The sequence below is a fragment of the Girardinichthys multiradiatus genome, chromosome Y, assembly GCF_021462225.1.
Source record: "Girardinichthys multiradiatus isolate DD_20200921_A chromosome Y, DD_fGirMul_XY1, whole genome shotgun sequence".
Lineage (NCBI taxonomy): Eukaryota > Metazoa > Chordata > Actinopteri > Cyprinodontiformes > Goodeidae > Girardinichthys > Girardinichthys multiradiatus.
Window position 1 is genome coordinate 10,542,186 of NC_061818.1, and position 20,889 is coordinate 10,563,074.

General features: G+C 38.7%; 1 protein-coding gene across 1 annotated transcript; it reads left to right on the forward strand.

The window, feature by feature from the left end:
- The first annotated feature begins 317 nt into the window (after nucleotides 1-317).
- Nucleotides 318-19,706, forward strand: LOC124864579 (brain-specific angiogenesis inhibitor 1-associated protein 2-like protein 2). Its single transcript, XM_047359415.1, has 14 exons — nucleotides 318-519; nucleotides 810-885; nucleotides 3,164-3,250; nucleotides 5,503-5,564; nucleotides 5,650-5,721; nucleotides 8,613-8,693; nucleotides 8,804-8,935; nucleotides 11,585-11,683; nucleotides 12,465-12,534; nucleotides 13,283-13,475; nucleotides 13,758-13,823; nucleotides 15,401-15,587; nucleotides 19,059-19,099; nucleotides 19,492-19,706. Exons 1-14 carry the CDS (start codon nucleotides 466-468, stop codon nucleotides 19,571-19,573), a joined length of 1,302 nt encoding a protein of 433 aa, XP_047215371.1. The 5' UTR covers nucleotides 318-465; the 3' UTR covers nucleotides 19,574-19,706.
- Nucleotides 19,707-20,889: the final 1,183 nt, after the last annotated feature.

Here is a 20,889-nt window from a genome sequence, read left to right on the forward strand (position 1 = left end):
CTTCAGTAGACCTCTACTATTCAGTAATGACATCTCTATTTTTATTTAGTGATACTGAAGATATCAAATACCACAATAAAAGATAAATGAACTTTATGTTAACTTCTTTATGACTGTGAAAACAGTTCTCTGTTAAAGCCTTGAATAAAACATACAGTGAGTCACTCACACATGCACACACACACCCTCCCCCCCGACACACACATGCACACACACACACACACACAGTATGGGCCAATGTGTTTTATGGTTTAGCAGTGTTTAATTATTTACTCCTGTCTTTCTTAGGCAGAACTGGTTTCTGTCACACTAGGCTTCCTTCTCCCCTAAGCTCCACGTCTAGTCCGATCCAACTCGACCTGCCTTTCTTCCACAGCCTGGCTCACTCTTACTGGATAATTGACCGATTGGTTACTGGTATTCTTTAAGGTTTTCACTGACTGCTGTAACATTCTAGATGTAAACATGTCGGGAATTAATAGTGACCAGCTGCACCGCTCCACCTTGGGGATTTACATGGTGAGTAAAAGCTCTTTGTGTTAGCCAGTGCCCCAAAATTAGAGGGCACTGGCTCAGTTAAACCATTTAATATATTTTTCTACCAAGCACATATGTTCCTCTATCCTGAGAACAACTTAAAGTCTTTAGCTGTCAGTGAAAATGTGTGTGCATCCGTACTGAATGAATAAAAGACATTCTTTTATTGATTCTTCTTTTGATGAGCCCTGACTTTCTCAGTTTTCTTTTTTGTTTGTCTTTCAAAATTTAGCTACATTTTTAGTGAATTCATGTTTGTGCTTTTCTAACAGAACTTGACTGACGAGTTCAACCCAAGTCTACAGAAATTGGTTTCACTGGGAAACAGCTACATCCATGCTTTCAAAGGTAAGAAATAAAGGAAGCATGGCAGACACAAATGAAGGAGGGAGGAAGAGAAAGGAGGTAACTAAGAAAAGTAGGAGTGAAGAAAGAAATGAGGGTGGGAGGAAGGAAGGAAATGAAAGAAGGGGAGACAAATAAAGGAGGAAAGGGAAAAATAAGAAAATGAAAGAAAAATTAACCAAAGGAAGAAAAAAAGACAGGAAGTAATAACAGATGAAATAAAAAAATGGAGGGAATAAAGGAGGAAAGGAAGCAATGAAAGTAGGAAGGGAAGAGAGACCGAAGAAGATAAAAAAGAAAAACAGAAAGAAGATAGGTAGGATGGACTGAAGGAAGGCTGATGTTCTTTACTTCTACCTGCTCACTCAGAGATAAATCTTTTTGATGGAAGTATTTAGGATTTGACATAAAAATTATCCACACTGCGACAGAAAGAGTCATTAATTTAATGTGCCATAACATGTAAATAAAAGTGAGATGTAGCATATGCAGATGAATCTTTGATAAGTTTATTAAAAGATTATAAATGTTACATCAAGAAGCTTTCAGTAATGGCACCACCAGCAGCCCAACAGTCATTAAATATAGATTAACCTCCTATTTGCCACCTGCAGCAAAGTTGTAATTTCCCCTTTGTGTGCAGGGCTGGGCTGTAACCTTATGCTGATGAGCTTTTCCCTCAACATTCATTCAAATGAAGCTTGTTTATTCAATTTATTGAGCTCTTTAAGTTACACAAATGGTACAGGCAATTATAGCAGTTTTTATCAGTGTCAGATTTGTTGATTATTCTGTGTTAGCTGCACCTTGATTTGGGTGTTGTACTCAAAAAGCACATAGTCATAGTTATGAATGGGCAACCAAGACCATTCTGCTGTGGTATACTATTTAAATATTCTTATTCCCTGAACTTCTTACATTTTGTAACATCACAATCACAATCTTCATTGTATTTTGTTTGGATTTTATGTGACAGATCAACACATAATTGAGTAAAATTGAGAAGCGGATAGATGATACACATGTTTTCCTGCTAATATAGAAATTTGAAAAGTGCAAAATGGCTCAGTCTCATTCAGCTTGGATGGAAAGTGTCTGTGAACATCAAATTACTTGAAAAGATTCTCAATTTAATTTGAGTCTGGTCTTTGACTGGACCACTGTAACACAACATTTCTTTAGGGTATTTATACTGCTGGAATTTCACCTCTGCCCCCCAGTCTGAAGTTTTTTGTATTCTCTAACAGATTTTCTTCCAGGTTTTTCCTGTATTTAGCTCAATTCATTTATTAGTCCTGACGAGATTTCCTAAAGAACAGTAGCTCCACACCATGATGATGCCCCCAGCATGGTTCACCATGGTGGTAATGTATTCAGCTTAAATTGAGTGTTAGGTTTCCTTCACAAATACTGTTTTGCACGAAGGCCAAAAAGCTTACTCACCCCTGACCAGACCATCTTCTTCCACATTTTTGCTTTGTCCCCTCAATAATTTTTTTTTTTGTTGTAAACGCCTTTCCTTCTTCCGCTCTTCCATAAAGGCCTGATATGTGGAGTGCCCAACTAATAATTGTCCTCTCCACAGATGCTTGCACCTGAGTTGTGGATCTCTGCAGCTCCACCAAAGTTGCTTTAAGTGCTAGAGTCACTTAACTGCTTGTTTGATTTATCCTTTCCTTGCCAGGGCTGTCAGTTTATATCGACAGCATTGTCTTGGTAGGTTTATTGTTGTGCTATTTTAACATTCAGATGATAGACTTAACAGTTGTTAGATGTTCAAAACTTGGGATATTTTTTCATAACCTAACCCTGCTTTAAAACCTCCACCCCACCCTGACCTGTCTGCTGTGTTTCTTGGTCTGCATTCTCCTGTTTGTTCACTGATGTTCTCTAACAAACCTCTGATGCCTGCATAGAACAGCTGGATCTATCATGAGATTAAATTACACACAAGTAGGGTGTTTTTACTAATTAGATGAGTAGATTTTAACTAGGGGTATAAGAAAAAGGGGGATGGATATAAATACATGGCACACTTTTCAGTTTTTTATTTTAAAAAAACCAAAATGACTTCTTTCATCCCACCTACAATTGCGCACTACCTTACGTTGGTAGTCAAATAAAATACAAATAAAATACACACACGTTTGTGTTTCAAAATGAAAAAATGCTATAAAATTCAATGGGTGTGAACATGTTCTGTAAGGTGCTTTTATAAATGTACATTTGTCTGCATGAAGGATGTAACTTTGAAAGCATGAATTCTTTTTGTTTGTTTCAGCTCTTACTGTAAGCAGCGATGCCTACTTCAATGCACTTTCAAAGATTGGAGAAAAGGCTTTCTACTCCATGTCCTCCCGCTCCCTGGGTATGTCAGAAAACACGGTCAGGCACATTTGGTTTAGACAAGCTCAGCTGACCAGGATGTGTTCAGTTTGTCCTCATAATAATTTATTAAACGCAGTCTCTTCCGTGTCATGGAGATCAAAGTTTAACCTCAGGCGGCGTTTAATTGCTCCTCTGCAAACATGACAGTGACTCTGTAATGTGTGTTGCTAGGATATTCTTGGGCGTGTGTGAAAACATATTCTGAGACTTTATTCCACATTATTTAACAGTCAGTGCTTAGGTCATGCTGTTCACTCAGATTTCCTTCACGCTGCTAGTTCAAAGCTCGGCTTGGTGATAATGTAAGTTTAAGCGTACTTTCATGTGGATTGCAATGAGTCTGATGGCCATATCCAACAAAAATTATAGATGATGACAGGCAGTTCTCCGCACACGTAACCTAAAGGCATTATGACAGCGCAATGCCAGGTTAAAAAGCTGGCATAGAGGGCGATTGTGTAGTCCTTATACTGAGGTAATGAATCCCAACATTAGCTTTTTTTGAAGGTACTATGAAAGAACAGATAAAGGGAGCCAATCTTCCATTATCAGTGGGAATCATTTCAAAATGCAAACAAAGTCATGACAGATGCCTGGGCTTGATTGTGTCCATCATTAGCTGTGTAGAGCAACACTTTGGTGTCCACAGGAGAAAGAAATAGCAAACAAACAGTGACTGCATTAATAAATCAGATTAGGACTGTCAATCCCAGTGTCCCCCGTCATTACTGGCACCCCTAGTAAAGATTTGTGCAAAAGCCTTAAAATAAATGGTTGTTATGGAGACACACTGACCCCAAGCAGCCGCGCTTTGCTTTGAAGAATTTTTTTTTGTATCATCCTGCTCACTCCATGTGGTAACAAGACTCACTGAAGTGCCAAAAGCAGTTGCCTTCACACAAGTATGAACTTGAGTGACTTTCTTAATCTACAGAATTTATAATGTCGGCCCTACCTTTGCCACTGTACCAGCTTTAGCTCTTTTCGAAAAGCTTTCTCCAAGTTTAGAAGTGTGTTTGTGGGAATTTTTGCTCATTCTTCTAGAAGAGCATTTGTGAGGTCAGGGACTGATGTTGGACGACAAGGCCCATCTTACAGTTGACACTCTAATCCAACTCTGAAATGTGTTCTATAGAGTTAAGATCAGCTCTCTGTTTAGGCTAGTTAAGGTCTTCCACACCAAACTCACTCATTCATGCACTAGTGAACACTCATGGGGACACATGAAGGTAACATCCCCCACCTTTGCCACAAAGTTGGGAGAGTGAAAGCAGCTCTGCATTAGGAGCTGCTTTCACTGGAGCTAAGGGGCCGAGCCAAAAAATCCTGAAAAGCAGTTCCACACTCTGCATCAAATTCCACACTTGTCACAGTGCAGTTAGGCAAGGGCTATTTTGCTGGCAGCTGTCAAACCCAGACAGAGAACATGTCTCCAGAGAACATGTCTCCCCTGCTCTAGAATGGCATAGTGCTGTGCACCACTGTACCGGACTCTTTGCATCAAACCTAATGACGTAAGGCCTTGATTCACCTGCTTAACCATGAAAACACATACATCTTAGAGGGAGCAGTCTTTCACTCCTTTCCTGATGCCAAAATTTACACCATCTCTGATGCCATATTTAGATATTCCAACTACTAACAAACTAAATGTTGCTAATCTTGGAGTCTACCAAAATACATCTTAATCAGACCATTTCTTCTGGGTGCTTTGTTTTTCAGTCCGTATGTAAAAAAAAGCCTAAAATGGGAATGAGTTTTAATGCAATTCCAGGTTGCAGCTGGTTTTAAATGTGACTGCTTTCTGTTATATTTAGTCACTACACTCAGCAATACTTTAGTCACACCCTAAGCACTGATATGGATGTCCAAATAGGACTAAATTCAAAACAACGTACAACAAGGCCCTAATGAAGCTAATTAGATTAAGCCAAGATCTAATAGACTATTGCAAAGGCAAACAATAACCACATCCTGCCAATAGAACAAAACATGTTCCTCAAACAAGTCACACGGCTGGGCCCAAAAAAAACACCATACATAAAAATACTTTTTACTGATTTATTAGTGTAATCTGTTGTTGGCGGTGGCTTCTTTTACTACCCTATCGAGTTTATAGTGAATTGATTCTGTTTATTTGGCTCTGCCACTGACTTCATATTTATTTTAACCCCGTAGGGTAAGGATCCACGAATGAATATGATTTTCTTAACTTGTATTGTTATCTTTAAGGAGATGTCCTGATTCAGATCTCTGAGAACCAACAGAGACTCACCTTAGAGATGGAAAGAGTGGTAAATGATGTCAATGCTGATCAGATTACCAGTCAGTAGCCAGTTTGTGTTTACAGCAATGTAAACCCAATTTCTCTCTTTACAGTTCCACAAGTTCAGTTTGGATGTCCTGCAGGTGATGAGCGACAACATTCAGCTGGACATGGACTACATTTCAGTGAGTGAGAGTTGAGAAAAGACCTATAATGTCATCATAATAAGTAAATGTAACATAAGGGCATGTTTTTATGGGTGAACAATAAAATAAGTCACAGAAAGTGAGAAAGATTCATGGAGGATTCACATGTATTTTAAATAGTCCTACAAAAAGCTATTTGTATTGTATTACTGTGTCAACAAAGCCTACCTCACACAAAATATCTTTGACATGATCTTTGATCAGGAGTTTACATCCCATCTCATTTCAGGGATGATTATACAACAAGCAACTTCTAGAATATTTTTAAATAATATCTGGTTGCAATTGTTTAGATTGATTGTGGAGTTTCTTTAATCCACAAAGAGGGAACAAGTCATCGGCAAGTTGCAGAGAAACCACACACTTTGCACAGCAACATCTGCAGGCATCTGGCATGATTTTTACTAGATGTTCCACCGTACTTCTTTTAAAACTTCTTACTTTATGCTTCTAATAAGAAAAAAAACTTTCCTTGTTACTGCAAATAAACATGTTCCATTGAGCCGATTCTTTTTATGAGAAGTGGTAAAACCTAATTAAATTGGTTTGTTTCCTAGCACTGACCAGACTTTTAAGCACAATCCATATATTTTCAAAAGGGTAAAGGCTGGAGCCATTTCAGAAGCTTAATGTTAGTTAACTTTTTCAAAACCAGTTCCAATCGGTGTTGGTTTAAGGTGAGAAATATACAGGTAGTCCAGTGATATCATTATTTCACCCTGTTTTGTTCAGTTAATGAGCAAAAGAAGCCACACAGTGTGATACTGCCACACCAGGCTTAAAGGTTAGTATAGACTTCCAAAATTCAAAAGTCTCTCCTTTTATCCTCCAAAGAATTATTTATGTCACTGTACCCAAATAAAGGGCTGTGAAAGAGTAATTGCCCCCTAAACCAAAAACTGGGTGTCTCACTCTTGAGGGAACAAATGCCCTGTTTGTGGAAACTGACGAGTGTTTTAAATCACTGTGGAGGAATTCTGACCAACTCTCCATTGCAGAATTGTTTGGATTTACCAATGGTGGAGGAGTTTATTAAGGTCATGACACACAATCCTAATCTGATCTATATCTGGACTTTGACTAGGCCACACCAAAATTCTTTCCTAGACATTTGGAGGTAGAACAAAAATATAATAAAAGGTCATAAACAGATGACAGATGGCCAGACATTCTTCCACAGCATTTCTTTGCTAGAGAGCAGAATTCATGGTTCAGTCAGTTACAGGAAGTTGTCTAAGTCCAAAAATAACAAAGTCCCAGACCACTGTTTAACTGACAGTGTAATGTGCTTTTTCTGAAATGCTACATCAGTTTTATGCCAGATGGATTAAAAAAGTCCACAACATATTTTCCCAAAAGTCTTGGGAAGGATTTTTTAGCAAATGTAAGTTGAGTCTTTGTAATCTTTTGGTTTGCAGTGGGTTTTTGCTTTGGAACTCTCCCATGGAGGTCATTTCTCCAGGGGAAGGTTCACCAATCTTTTATTTTCTCTCTGGATAATGGTTCTCACTTGGGTTGACTTGTCTCTTATATAACTAATATCTTCTTATCTAGATATTACACTCTGGGTCAGAAAATAAAAGAATTGGTGATAGTTGGGCGTTTCAGCCAGACAAAGCCCCAAGACACACATCAAAACTGTTGCTTAAATCTATGAAGCAGGCTAACTTAATCCTCCTGGAATTGTCCTGACATGAAATGTTTCGGAAATGTATGGGCCATACTTTAAAGCAGTCATTACCAACCTTTTTTGACTTGTGTTCCCCCTGAGCCATTTTGCAATACCACAGGAAACCCCCACCAGTGTTTCCCTAGGATATATATATATATATATATATATATATATATATATATATATATATATATATATATATATATAATTTCTAAGATGTTGTCATTCTAAAATGTTCTTTGTTAATCTTCCACCTGCTTTATTTATATATCATTTCTATATCTTTTTTCTCTATAATTGTTTCTCCATTCTTTCTTATTTCTCCATCTTTCTGTCTCTCTCTTTATCACATCTTTCATCTGTTTTTGTCTCTTTCCATCTTGTATGTATTTATTTACCAAGCTCTGTCTTTTAAAGCCAGGAGGATTATTTCACCTCGAACAGCCAAGCCAGTCAAAAGCTTTTATTCTGTGGTGACTGGACTTTGGCTGCGTGTCAGGGTCAGAGCATGAAACACTTGGGCTATTTTGTCTACTTGTATCTTCGCCATATGTACCAGGAGTAGGATAGTTAGCCGTGCTGCAATCAAAACAAAATTTGGGTTCATCTGTGTCACACATCCAAGAATTACCCCTACTGACTGGTGATATGTACCTGTCACCTTGGAAATAAAATATTAAATGTTTCCACATACCCCCTGCAATGTGCTCACGTACCACTAGGGGATTGAGGACCCCTGGTTACGAATCACTGCTTTAAAGGATGGAAACCAACCAATTTACCAACCAGGTCTGCCAAAATGTGTGGTCAAATATTCAGCCAGAATTATAGCACTATCTTGTGGTTGGCTGTGGTTTCCCTGTAACTTGCTGCTGGCAATCTTTTCCAACTATTAGTGGGGGCGATTGTGTATATGTGAATCTGTATGTATAGCTTTGACCCTAAGTGGATGAGAATATTTATCATACATTTAAAAGTGGACACTCAATTTTTTTTAAATTCACTGAATTGCATGTTTTCTTATCAGAAAAACTATTTCAAATTATTCATTAAAAGTCAAACAATAAGATGAGATTGTGGAAATAATGAGCACATGTAAACATCTGACCAGAACTTTATATCAGATTGCTCATTTTGATCTCGGACAGGGCTTGAACTAGGACAAATTAACAGGGATCTGATCTGAACTGTCCCACAGGACAGCAGAGTAAAGTATGAGACTGAGGTCCATAACCAGGTAGCAGCTTTGAAGAGGCAGAGGAGGGGAGGAACTGGCCAGGTATGTTTTTTTTTTTTTCTTTTTCATCGTGGAGGGAAATGTTTTATGTTATGTCTGCACTGCAGTTCAGTTTGCTGTATATCTGCTCCGTCTATTCTGTGTATCCTTAGGACTCTAGTGAGTATGTTCAGTTTGTGAGGGAGAGCCACCGTGAGGCTTTGGAGGAGGAGGAGAGGCGGTACCGCTTCCTGGCTGAGAAACACTGTGGCCTCATGCAGTCCATTGGTCAATTTATGAACAAGGTATACAGATGACGTCACCAAGCCTGAATTTTACTGCTCACAGTAACTTATCTGCTCTTATCTGCCATGTGGATGAGTAACAAATGTCAGTTAGACAACGACTCCTTAAAATAGAACCATTATTAACAAGAGAAGATGATGTGAGACTTTAATGGTCTTTGTGTGTACATTTCCCTGTTTGATTCCCAAGAATCAATCCCATTATAGCAGCATCACAGTTTCCACAGGAGGGATTCCATATTAACAGGTTGTGTGTTTGAACTCTGTGCAATCACTGGGAACTCTTAAGCGCCTAAAAGAAGTAGTCTTTCAAATACCACACATAACATACAATAATACAGTCAGAATATTTATACTTATCCTTTTATTACTTACTGTTTTTTAATTTACGACGGGGCTCTCATAAAGCGTATTTGAACTGCACCAGTCATGGAGCATGACATCAAATTACCTTAGACATGAGGTTATTTAACTCTCTGCACACATACAGCAGCCTATACACAATGCAAAATGTGGGACTGCAGTAAAACATGACACCTTAGAAAAAACCTATAGCTTGTAAATGAAACAACTGATTACAGGGAATAAGATGTCCAGATGCTGCCCTCATGTGACCACAGTCACACAATACAAACCCTTTGCCGACACGTGAACATACTCATGTTAATGACTATGTTTTGCCACTTGGAAAACTTCTAAAGCTGTAAAATCTGATAAAAAAAATTGTTAGGAAGTTTTCATAATTTTGATCTTAACTAGGCCACTCTTTATATATATTTGTTCTTAACCATTAAGAAGGGGACTTGCTGAGGTTCATTGGATTATTGTCCTTTTGCATAAGCCGCATAAGCCAGGTGCACTGGAGCTTGAGGTGACCAACTGATGGACGTTGTCCTCAGGATTTTCTTTTAGAGTGCAGAATTCATGGTTGAATGCATGTTCTGTGGACTACATTGTTTAAACATGAATAACAGAGAACAAATCTCAGATGCATTGACATTCTACAAACTAAAGACAACCAGACAATACATCATTAGTGTGTCAAGAGCAATGTGATACTTCCTCTTATTGATGATGTAACCAATGTTCAAACGCTGGCAGCATATTATTCATTACTGTTATCTTGGTGGTTACTAATTGGCTACATTACAGCAGTGCTCTTGGCAACATCAATATTGAAAACTACTAAACACACTCTAAACACCTTAACTGTCTGCCTAAATGGCTGCTTCATACCAAAATTCAATGAATGGATCATAAACTATAGCACACGTTTTAATGCAATTCTTTATATAAGTTTTGAACTGCTTCTTTTCTTAATTACAGTAGAAGGTAGCTGTGCTACACTGCTAATTCTAGCTTGTATGAGCAGCAGAGAAGCAAATGTTAAGAATGTTTAGAATTAAATCCTTTTTTTTTTTTACATCATTTATATTTTTATTTATACTTTCCTTTTTTTAGCCTGATCAAAGTTTCTAGAAATGTTAATTTAGTAATAAATGATTTTTGGTTTACTTGTTGTATAAAAAGACCCAACAGGGCCCAACAGTCCCATTTATATTAGTTCGACAAGAACCTACATTTACCTTGCCGCCATGCGCTGTGAGCAAGGTGGCAAGGAAAGGAAAAAGCAGGTCTAGAAGTTCCCTGTTAGAGAACTGCTAAGAATTTCATCCTTGGGTCACCAATTCCTCTTTTCCATTTACGTTTCCAGCACTGCATAGTTCCACTCCGCTCGAACCCCCTCTACTAGGCATTAAACCTATTGTGTTTCCATTGATGGCTGGAGGTACAGCTTTGTGTCCCACACAATGTAAATGAAACCCTCATCATCGCAGATCATGTCCTCCATCGATGAGGATGCAGAATCCAGGCCCCCCTCTCCTCCACGACTCAGATTACGATGGCCATAAATGCCATCCATGATTTTCAACCACCACCACTTTTGTTTTGACCCACTCTGCCCATTGTCTGGCCTCAATATTTTTTATTCTCTCTGCTACCTTGGCGAACACTTTCTCATCAGTGAACAGCAATCAGTTTATGTCACATTTCAGCCCTGCTCAACCCCAACAGGACCTCCTGCTGAACAGGTACCAAAAAAACCCATCAGGTCCGCAAAGGATAGTAATAAAAACGATTGCGAAACGGGCTGAGTAGAGTGGAGCTGGCCAAAGTAGAGCCCATGCAAAAGGGTCATAAGTCTCCATAACAACCATTACCTGTCATCTATATGCCCATATTTGGGATTAATGCCAGAAAAATTACTTTTTTGTCCTAACAAAACAAATGTGAACATGTAGAGTTTGCTAATCTCTACTGAGAGCTTAACTGTAATCAGACTAAGATTGAGTTTTTCGGCAACAATCACTACAAATGGGTCTGGTGTAAGAGGCTGAATTTGTGGAGAAGCTCCTCATGCCCTGGTAACTTTGTTAGAGTGCCTGACATCATGAGCATTTCAAAAGAGCAGATTCTAAGAAAAAGAGGCCCCATTGCTGCAACGAAGGATGAGTTTATTAAGGAAGTTTATCAGGAGTGTCATTAAATGTTGCCTGCAGTGCATATTGATTAGCACCTGAAGGAGAAGAAGCGCTGCACTTCCCATGCTGATGATCACTTTTCACACTTTTCTTTTTCATGAGGCAGACAGGAGGAACTCTCCTGCACAAAGCTGATATGTGGACAGAGGAGGTCGGGGCCACCAGACGACCAGAGGTCAAGCGACCTGCTTCTGTGGAGAACATTGTAAGGTCAAGAGTGTCAACAACTGACTGAGAAACAAGTTGTTGAGTCTGTGAATTATTTATGTAGAGCTGCAGCCAGGGTTGACAAAAAGCCTTCAATCCTTTACACCAAAAATACTGAGATATTAGCAAGTCATGTTTTTGGTGTGAGTGAATAGAGCCGATCTGCACTCAATTAATCTTTGGAACCCAAAAAGCAATTCAAATTTACATCATGTTACATATTGTGTTTGTGTCTAAATTTCTAAAACAAATATTAAATAAAATAAAACCCATGAAGGTATAACTACATATTATTTGCAATTATTTCATTTACTCGAAGGCACCAGTTTCCACATGAAAAATAATTAAATTTCAGCAAGGATTATTCAGTTGCAAGGGCGCCCACTTGTGGATGGTCTGTAATGTAATTAGATAGAGCCTTCAGAAGAGGATTAAGCCTGCAGCTGCAAAACAGAAAACAAGTTTTGATAATCATGGTATAATTACTGCACATAAATGTTGAATTGGAATATTATTTTCCTTCCATTTTACAATTAGTGTACCACATAAAATCCCTAATACTTTTATAATTGTGGTTGGAATTTGACACGATATGATTTTATTAGTTTTGCAAGACACTGTGGCTTGTTTTTCCGCAATAAGGAATGAGAGAACGGCTTTGTGTAGCTATGGGGCCATTGAATTGACAAACGCATCAAATAGTACTTGGCAATAAAGCTTTTCTGATTTCTGATTTCTGATTTCTAGTGCTAGACTTATGCATAATTACTTGTTTACAGGGAGGAATGAGGGCGGAGGACATCAGACAGATCAGAGAGGAGATGTCCCTTGGCAAGATACCATCAAGGGGTGAGTGGGTCTATGTTAAAATATATTGGTTACAACAAAAGAGATTTTGCAATTAAACCTCTTCAAAAGGTTAATATTATTTAACCTCTTTATGATTCTGTCAGTGTTCATTTCAGCTCTAAATGACTTGCACCCAGCACTCTTGATGAATTCCAGTTTATCTGATTGTTCATAATTATTTCAGTCTTTTATTTCCCCTTTTTTATCCTCATGGTTTTGCATACCACATCCTCATTTGTACCATTCCTGCAGAACATCTGTCTAATCATTTAGCTTTCTTATCTAAAGTAAAAAATAGACCCAGTAATGATGAATCAACAACTGACAATAAATAATCTCAGCAATAATAAATACCCCCCATTCCTCCCCTCTAATATAGTTAACTTTCTGCCCTTCTGAAATGCTGCAAACAGCAGGACTGCAGTCTGACGCTGCCAAGCTGGTGTTCACTGGAGAGAAACAAATGGCACCTTGTTGAGCATAATCAAATTATCTGCATCACCTGCTGCTGAAACAAAGGCAATTAACATGTAGATTTAGCAGTCTGCTCAAAATCATAATGCAAGTAGTTAGGAATAACAATAAATTAGAACTCTATCATGCAAATTCTAACAAAAATTTAAAATGAAGTTAAGTCATTCGCATCTTCTGATGTATAAATTCCTGCTGTTTATCAGCTAGATTTGTGCTTCAACTAATTGTTTTTTGTGTGTATTGTGTGTATGTATTGTATGTATTGCTCCTCCAGCACCTTCTCCAGCGGGAAGCGTTTATCGCTCTCGAGGTGGCGGAGGAGGTGTGTCCATGAGGGCCAGGGTGGCTCACCAGCCCACTGGCTCCAATCCTACCTTACTGCCCTTCTCCAGGGGACAAATCATCACTGTTCTAGTCCAGCAACCCAAGAACGGCTGGCTCTATGGATACGCTGAAAACAGTTCATAGTAAGGGACTGTAACTGTGTGTTTGGGTTTGAATGGGTGTAAAAGGGGTGTAAACCTCTAGTCCTAGAGGGCCTGTGTCCTGCAACTTTTAGATGTGTCCCTGGTTCAACATACCTGAATCAAATACCTCCTCAGTATACAGTCAAGTTCTTCAGAGTCATGCTAATAAACTAATTATCAGATTCAGGTGTGATGAAGCAGAGACACATCTAACACTGACATTAACACTCACCATCTGATCCATCTGATATGATCTTTTCTCTCTGTTTTCTTTGTTTTCAGTCAGGGATGGTTTCCAGCCTCTTATGTGGAAGAATTTGATGAGCCTCTAATGTTCCAGAGTTCCCGGTAAATGGACCTAGTGATATACACACCCTACAAGTTTAAAATATTCAAAATCACTTCATACAAAAAATACATAAATTATTTCGTGAGATGTCAGTTATTTTTATTTTTCCAAGATTTTATAAGAATATAGTGAACTTACTCCTGAAATGTCAATTTGGAAGGGGAGTAAAAATATGAAACAATAAAAAACTGCTTTGAGTCAGGTGTAAATTTTAGGGATTACTGTCTGGTGTCGTTTTCAGTCCTTTAGATCCAGTGTAAGAAAGAACTCCTAATTCATCAGCATACCAAGATATTTTGGATAATTTTGGAAATTCCCATAAACACACTTCTAAACCTTGAAGAAAGCCTTCCTATATGTGTTAAGTCTATTATAGTGATATTGGTGACGGGTGAACATCATATTAGATTCTATGAAAAAAAGGTTAAATGTTATATGTATGTGATGGCAGACAAGCAAATAGCTTTGGCAATATAATGTACATGCTATACAATTTAAGTGAAAAGCAAACAAAAATTAGTTATTGGCAAAAATAAAATACAAATTTTAAAAAGCTGCAGTAACATTTTTGCTAACTTTTACAAACAAAGCAACTTTTGATACAGTTTCAGCATTTAAGCTTCTTTATTTTATACTTTCCATCAATTATGATGAATGTGACTAGTTGGAAATACAGTTCAGGTGTTCTAGTACAAATTTACCAGCATTTTCTTGCATCCTTTAGCTAAACCCATAGTTTGCAGAGCAGCTGAAATGGATAAAATAAGCTCATTGTGCAAATCTTCAGGAAAAACTTATATAAACTTCTACAGCATAATAAGGAATCAGTCACAGGAGATTCTGCTTAAAACAGGTTGTGTACAACATGTGACAACAGTCTCCTATATTCTCCATTTCTCTGGACTCTGGAGTACTGTTGCAAGTCAGAAGCCTGTTCTTAACATCCAGGCATGCATGGTAAAATCCCCTAAAAACTTGTGGGAAGTGTTGTTCTATTTTGCAATGAAAAACGAGCGACTTTTGACGTTTCTAGACGTGCAAAGCTGGTAGAATATACCCCGAAAGACTTGCAGCAGTACCTAATCATAACATATTGATCTATCAATGAAAACTTCATTAATAATTACATCTGGATGAAGTGAGAAAATAAAACATTAAACTTGCTGCCCAGAGTTTGACTGAAATAAAAAAAACTAATTGTTTTCAGTTGCTCCAAGGCTGTTCCTGTTATATTTGGGGCTAATGGCTTTAAAAGAGGGTCAGTTTGAAACTTGAGCCTGGAATGATAAAATTAACTATAGATATTTGGGTGACCCATAGCTGTGAGGAAACCCACACAGAACTGTTAAGCTATGAGGAAACACTTTTTTTCTGTACTTTGTCACCTATCTATGAAGTAAATATCATACAATTCAAATCTAAAGCCCTCTGTCACAATTTGTTCTTGATCTTATGTTTAAGATGTATAAACTAAAGAAAATCATTAAGCACAAGGGTTAGTAAGCATTAAATGAGGAAGATTTTATGTCTTACATGAGCAAAACTGCTGAACTGGATTTCTCTCGCCTACATCCAGTAACTCTGGTCTCCTGAGGAGCAGCAGCATGAGCAACTTGCTGGACCAACCGGGAGCTAGCAGTAGCAGAAGCAGCATTGCCATGAGTAATGTGTTTGACCAGCCAAGACCCAGCAGCAAGACCCCTAGCAGCAGCAAAGGCGGAGCCCCACCTCCTCCACCTCCACTACTAACACAATCCTCAAGCGTAAGTAAACAAATGGCGAGCCATGCGATCAAACTGACAGAAATGCTGTCTTAGTCAGAAAACAATCCACAATAAAAAAGTGAAAATTTAAGCCAGAACCTACCAAAGGAAACACTTTTAGGACGACTAACCATGAATTTTACTGAGGTCTGTGCAGAGCTGAATTTTAAAATGTCATTAACCAACCAGCATCACAGATCCTCCACTGTAATTTACAATGGCCATGAGGTACTTTCTCATATATTTAGTCTTTGTTTTACGTTAAACCCACCTGGAGTGTTTTTGAGGAGAAGCTCAATCTTCGCCTGTGGTTCAATGGAAGGAGTAGTCATCTTGCAACGCAAAATTTAAAATTTTCAATTACAGCTTTCTCTGCTACAAAATGTAGATCTACCCTTGGGCAAGGCACTTAACCCCCAGCTACGACAGGCTTCCGGTATCAGTGTATGAATATATGAAAATGGTGTAGTGTAAGTGTGTTCGTGGTTAGCATGAATTCACTATATGAATTCAGTCCATTTACTAATTTTGCCAATATCTGAACAAAGTGGGTTCTGGTCATGCCGTCGTTTCATAACCTTCACAGTTTCGGATGTGTTGTACTCAGTTTTATTAGGTACAAAATGGTGCTGTGCTCTGCGGGACATTTCGTACAGACCTTGGTTCTTTTTATATCTGCCAGGGAGACATTTTGCACTCAGTTTAATGGCTAACAGGTTAAAACCGTTTTTAATCATCTACTAAACTTCACTGTGAGGAAATGTGCTTTCATGATTTCGTTATATAACTGCTAGCAGGAGGGTTTTAATACACGGTCATATTCTCTTATACTTTGTAAAAAATTAACTGGCCCAAATGGGGATAAAGACCAAAACAAATGGAAATTGGGTGGAATACATAGTTCCCATACAACAATTTTAATTTAAAGGAAATTACTACATTTAAATACCTATTTACTTTCATTGAAAATTAATCAAAATGCATAAATACAAATGCAAATAAACAGATATGCATTGATTTAAATATATATAGTTTAACTGTATATGAGAAATGGTTTCTTTGCGAGCACAAATGGAAGTAGGAAGCGGCAATATTGCAATGTGTAGTTACAAAATGGGGACATGAACTGGGCAAGGAGCAAGTTGACCCAGAGTTGACTAACGCATATGGTTCCAATGAGAGTTTCGCAAACTTTGACCATATTATAGGCGCAGGGAAGTTTAGGCGAGTTTAGTTTTACTTGTGATCATTTTCAGTCTAAGACAATAAGCCTGGGTCAACCCCAGGCAACCCAGAAATAATATATGACTAAAGTTCATACAGAGTCTGAATAACTTATAAACATAAACTCTTCATAAAAACTTAAAATGTTTTAGTTACATGTATTTAAATGTCAATGGTTGCCAATAAGTAAGGCACTGCTGATTAGGTTAAAAAAATAAAAATAAAGAAAGACAATTACAAGTTTAAGGCAGATTTTTTTCCCAATGAAATAAATGTTCTTAAATGAGAGATTTACTTAGCTTTTTAGTTTTACTTTTTATTTTACTTATTATGTTACTTCAAAGAATAATACATTTATTTTAAGGTTTCTTTACGCATCTTACTGTATGTGTTGAGAGTTCTGGGGGAGGTTGTCTTTCAATATTAGTGAAACCTCAGCAGGGGCAACAGTGATCTACAAGAGGAACATCTAGAAAGTAGAGCCGTCAAGCTCACAAAGGAACCAAATCCATTGACACACTGAACACAAACCGTGGGAACTAAGTCGCAGTTGAAAGCTGTTCTTTTAATTGTACAGATGCACACACTAGCTCCCTATTTGCAACTATATTGAGTGGGAAAGAGAACAGGCACAAGGTGTAGAGCACAGTGAAGTAAATGTACAGGGGGGATGTGATGTGCAAATATTGCACCATGTCATTTGAGCTGTTTACTCTGCCTTTATGTAAGTGACTTATAAGCAGTGGTCTCAGGGGGACAGTGGGGTACACTTCATTTGTATAAAATGGCTTGTGAGCAAACAAAAAGAAAGCGAAGACAAAATAACTTATCCAAAACTCATCATTCATCTCTGTGATTTATATTATTAGTAAAGCAAGGCAAGTTTATTTGTATAGCACATTTCAGGTACAAGACAATTCAAAGTGCTTTACATTATGACAAAAAACATTAAAAGGTACATTGCACTGGCATGATAAAGGAAAGTAAAGACAAGCTGGACAACGGATTGAAATGAATAACTTAAACAATATGTAAACTCGACCAAACGAACCCCTTGCAGGAAAATTTAAATCTTTAACCCATTAATTGATGCACTCTGTGCTTTTTGATCCATATTTTTCACCCTAAAATCAAATGTTTTTCCTTGGGGAGGAGGTAATTCTTTAGAACCCTTCTGGCCCATAACTCGTCTGGGTAATGGGGGAATATTCCTTTAAAACTTGTCCAAGTCTGGACCAAGAGTCAGAGCCTTCTCAGCACTCTGTAACCTTTCCCCTAACTATTGTCAGGAGAGCCCAGCCACAGTCAGCCATTGAGGGGTCTTCTGCAATGAACTGCTTGTCACTGCATGCAGCCAGGTCCACCTTGCTCAGTTCTAAGGTGGAAACTCCCAAATTACCTTGATCCTCAGTAGTAAAATATGTCACCCCTGATTGGCTTTAAAAAAAAATAGATAATATAAAATTAACCAGCCTTTTGACCTTTTTAAAATGATCCACAAGATATGGCTCGCTTTAAAAGCTGTAAATCCCACCTCTCATAGTGACAAATGATAGCCTTGATGAGGTTCTTTACCTGTACTGTAGATGTATTTGCCCATCTGTCCAGCAGGGGCACTGTGGCAGAGTGCTGTTCTCAATGGCACCTCAGCCTTCTTTCTGGTGGACGCAGGGAGGGAGCTCCAGCTGCTGATCATGTGATTTGCAATTCTGTTGCTACTGTTTGGATGCCGATGTGTCATGGTGTACCTTTTATTTTTGCAGCTATTCAGACATAGAAATGGGAATATCTGAATATCCTTATTACTTATGTCTCAAGCATGCAGAGTCAAATATTATGAACATAACTGTTTCAAAGTTTAATTAACTGTAAATGCACAATCAAATTAGTAAATTTAGCAGAAAGTTATCAACGCCTTTATATTCCTTTCCCGAAAAAAATCCCAAGCCGAGAATGCTAATTACAAAATAAACCCAGAAATGTCTGTGGTCATTTGCTTCTGCATGCTCCCAGTTTCCATTTCTATAGCACAAATTAGCAAATTTGTGCCATTTGAACACAAAGCGAAGTGTGCGTGTATGTGAGTGTGTGTGCAGCAGCGTTGTTCACATCAGTGGACAACTTGTAGGAGGACAGATTAAAAGCAGAACTGCTGGATGGCAGCTAAGTCTCCATTAGTGCATGTCAACGATGGTGTTTCTGGTTGGCCCCTTACTAACCTCTGTCCTCTCTAACATCTTTCTGCAGAATTCATCCTTAGAGACGTGGCAGAACGTACTCTTCCCAAGGTAAGAATAATAGCCGCAGCCGCGCTCTGAAAGTGGAGGAAAGCTATTAAAATGAATGCCATTCATAATACCATTATATCATGAACCCATTAAATCTGAGAACAACAGATGGGGAAACTGATCTTAATGGCACAGAATGACTTCTCTTCCATTAGGGTTTCACACTGAAACAGTTTCAGTTATAAACGTTTAGGACCAGTGACTGTCAACATGACTTCAGATGAACAGTTCACTTAATGATGTTTGAAATGTGCCGCTCTTATCACTGGTTGTGACCCGTACCCCCAGATTCCTAAACATTATTTTAGGTCCGCCCACTTTTCACATATCCCATTTGTCTTTTTCTCTCTCTCTCCCTGCTTCTTCTCTCCTTCCTCCCTTGTATTTCACAGGGGTACCAATCCATTTGCTACAGTGAAGCTGAAGCCCACTCACACCAATGACAGATCTGCTCCAGTGCTACATCGGAGATGACTTTTTATATAGGAAAGAGATGCTTCCATTTAGTTTGACAGCTGGAGGTTCAGCAGTGGCTGTTTTTTGGAACTACACTAAATATCTCAGTAAAGCATTTACCCTTTCAGAAATAGAGTGGCTTACAAAAGTATTATAACCTCTAGAACATTTTTTTATATTTTGTATTGTTTCACCACAAACTTAAATGGGTCATTGACTGGGTCATTCTAACAATATGCTTTGATCTAAACCGTTCCATTGTAGCTCTGGTTGTATGCTCAGATGTTGTCCAGGTGGAAGGTGAACCTCCTCACCAGTCTCAAATCATTTTGCAGCCTCTAACAGGTTTTCCTCCCTGACTGCCAAAGAAAGTAGCTTCATCCTTCTTTCATTAACTCAGACCGGCATTCCCACACCATGATGCTGCCACCATGTTTCATTGTTGATTATTGTTCTCCTGTCAGTTTAGTGTGACAGAGGTATCTTGGGAGATTTGCAGTTTTGCCATAATGTTTGCTGGGGTTGTAGAGGTGCCATACCTGCATTAGGAGGGACCGTTACTCCCTGCTGTTACCCCCAGGTGGGGCCGGTGCGTGCCCAATGTCCAGACTGACCGCAGTTGTAGCACACATCTCCCAGTGCCCTGCTGGCTCCACCCGTTCCTCTGGGTGCTCCACACCATCCACCACGACCAGCTGACCACCAACATGCCATCCGCCTCCACAACCGGGGCCACTGTACCTGTAATTATTAAAATAGATAGGGTGAAGGAGGGGGTAACCCCCCTCCTTGGCACTGATCAGTCACAGGTGGTAACATAAACATAGGGGTGTGTGCTGCAGGAGGAACAGGTTGAGCTGCAGCTAACATTACATTTTCAGTTATATCATTTTTTATCTTATTTAATTTCTCTTTGGCCTCTTGCAGCTGTAATTCAAGGAGCTGGTTCTGGAACTGCTCTTTCTCCTCTTTTCTTTTTCTCTGCCTCCTGGGCTGTATGTAAATGGTGAATTAAATGTTTTTCCACTTTGTGAAGTCTGTTCCCTGCAAATCAGGATTATTTTTCATCTTTTGACACATGTAAACAGGAACTCCTTTTAATATGGCTTTTTAAACAGCTGTCCCATTCCTGTCCCGTCACCCTTAGGATTAACTCCTGTGTGTCTCATCCACGTGTCCACTGCAGCACTAATGTGCTCTTTAGGATGCTGATTAGGGTCCCAATCGAATTGAGGGACTGCAACGGGGGCGGATACTGATTTCTTATGGCCTTCCCTAGGGCTGTCATTACACGTGTCAGGGGTGTGTCATCAGGGTCCTTACTGCAATCAGCA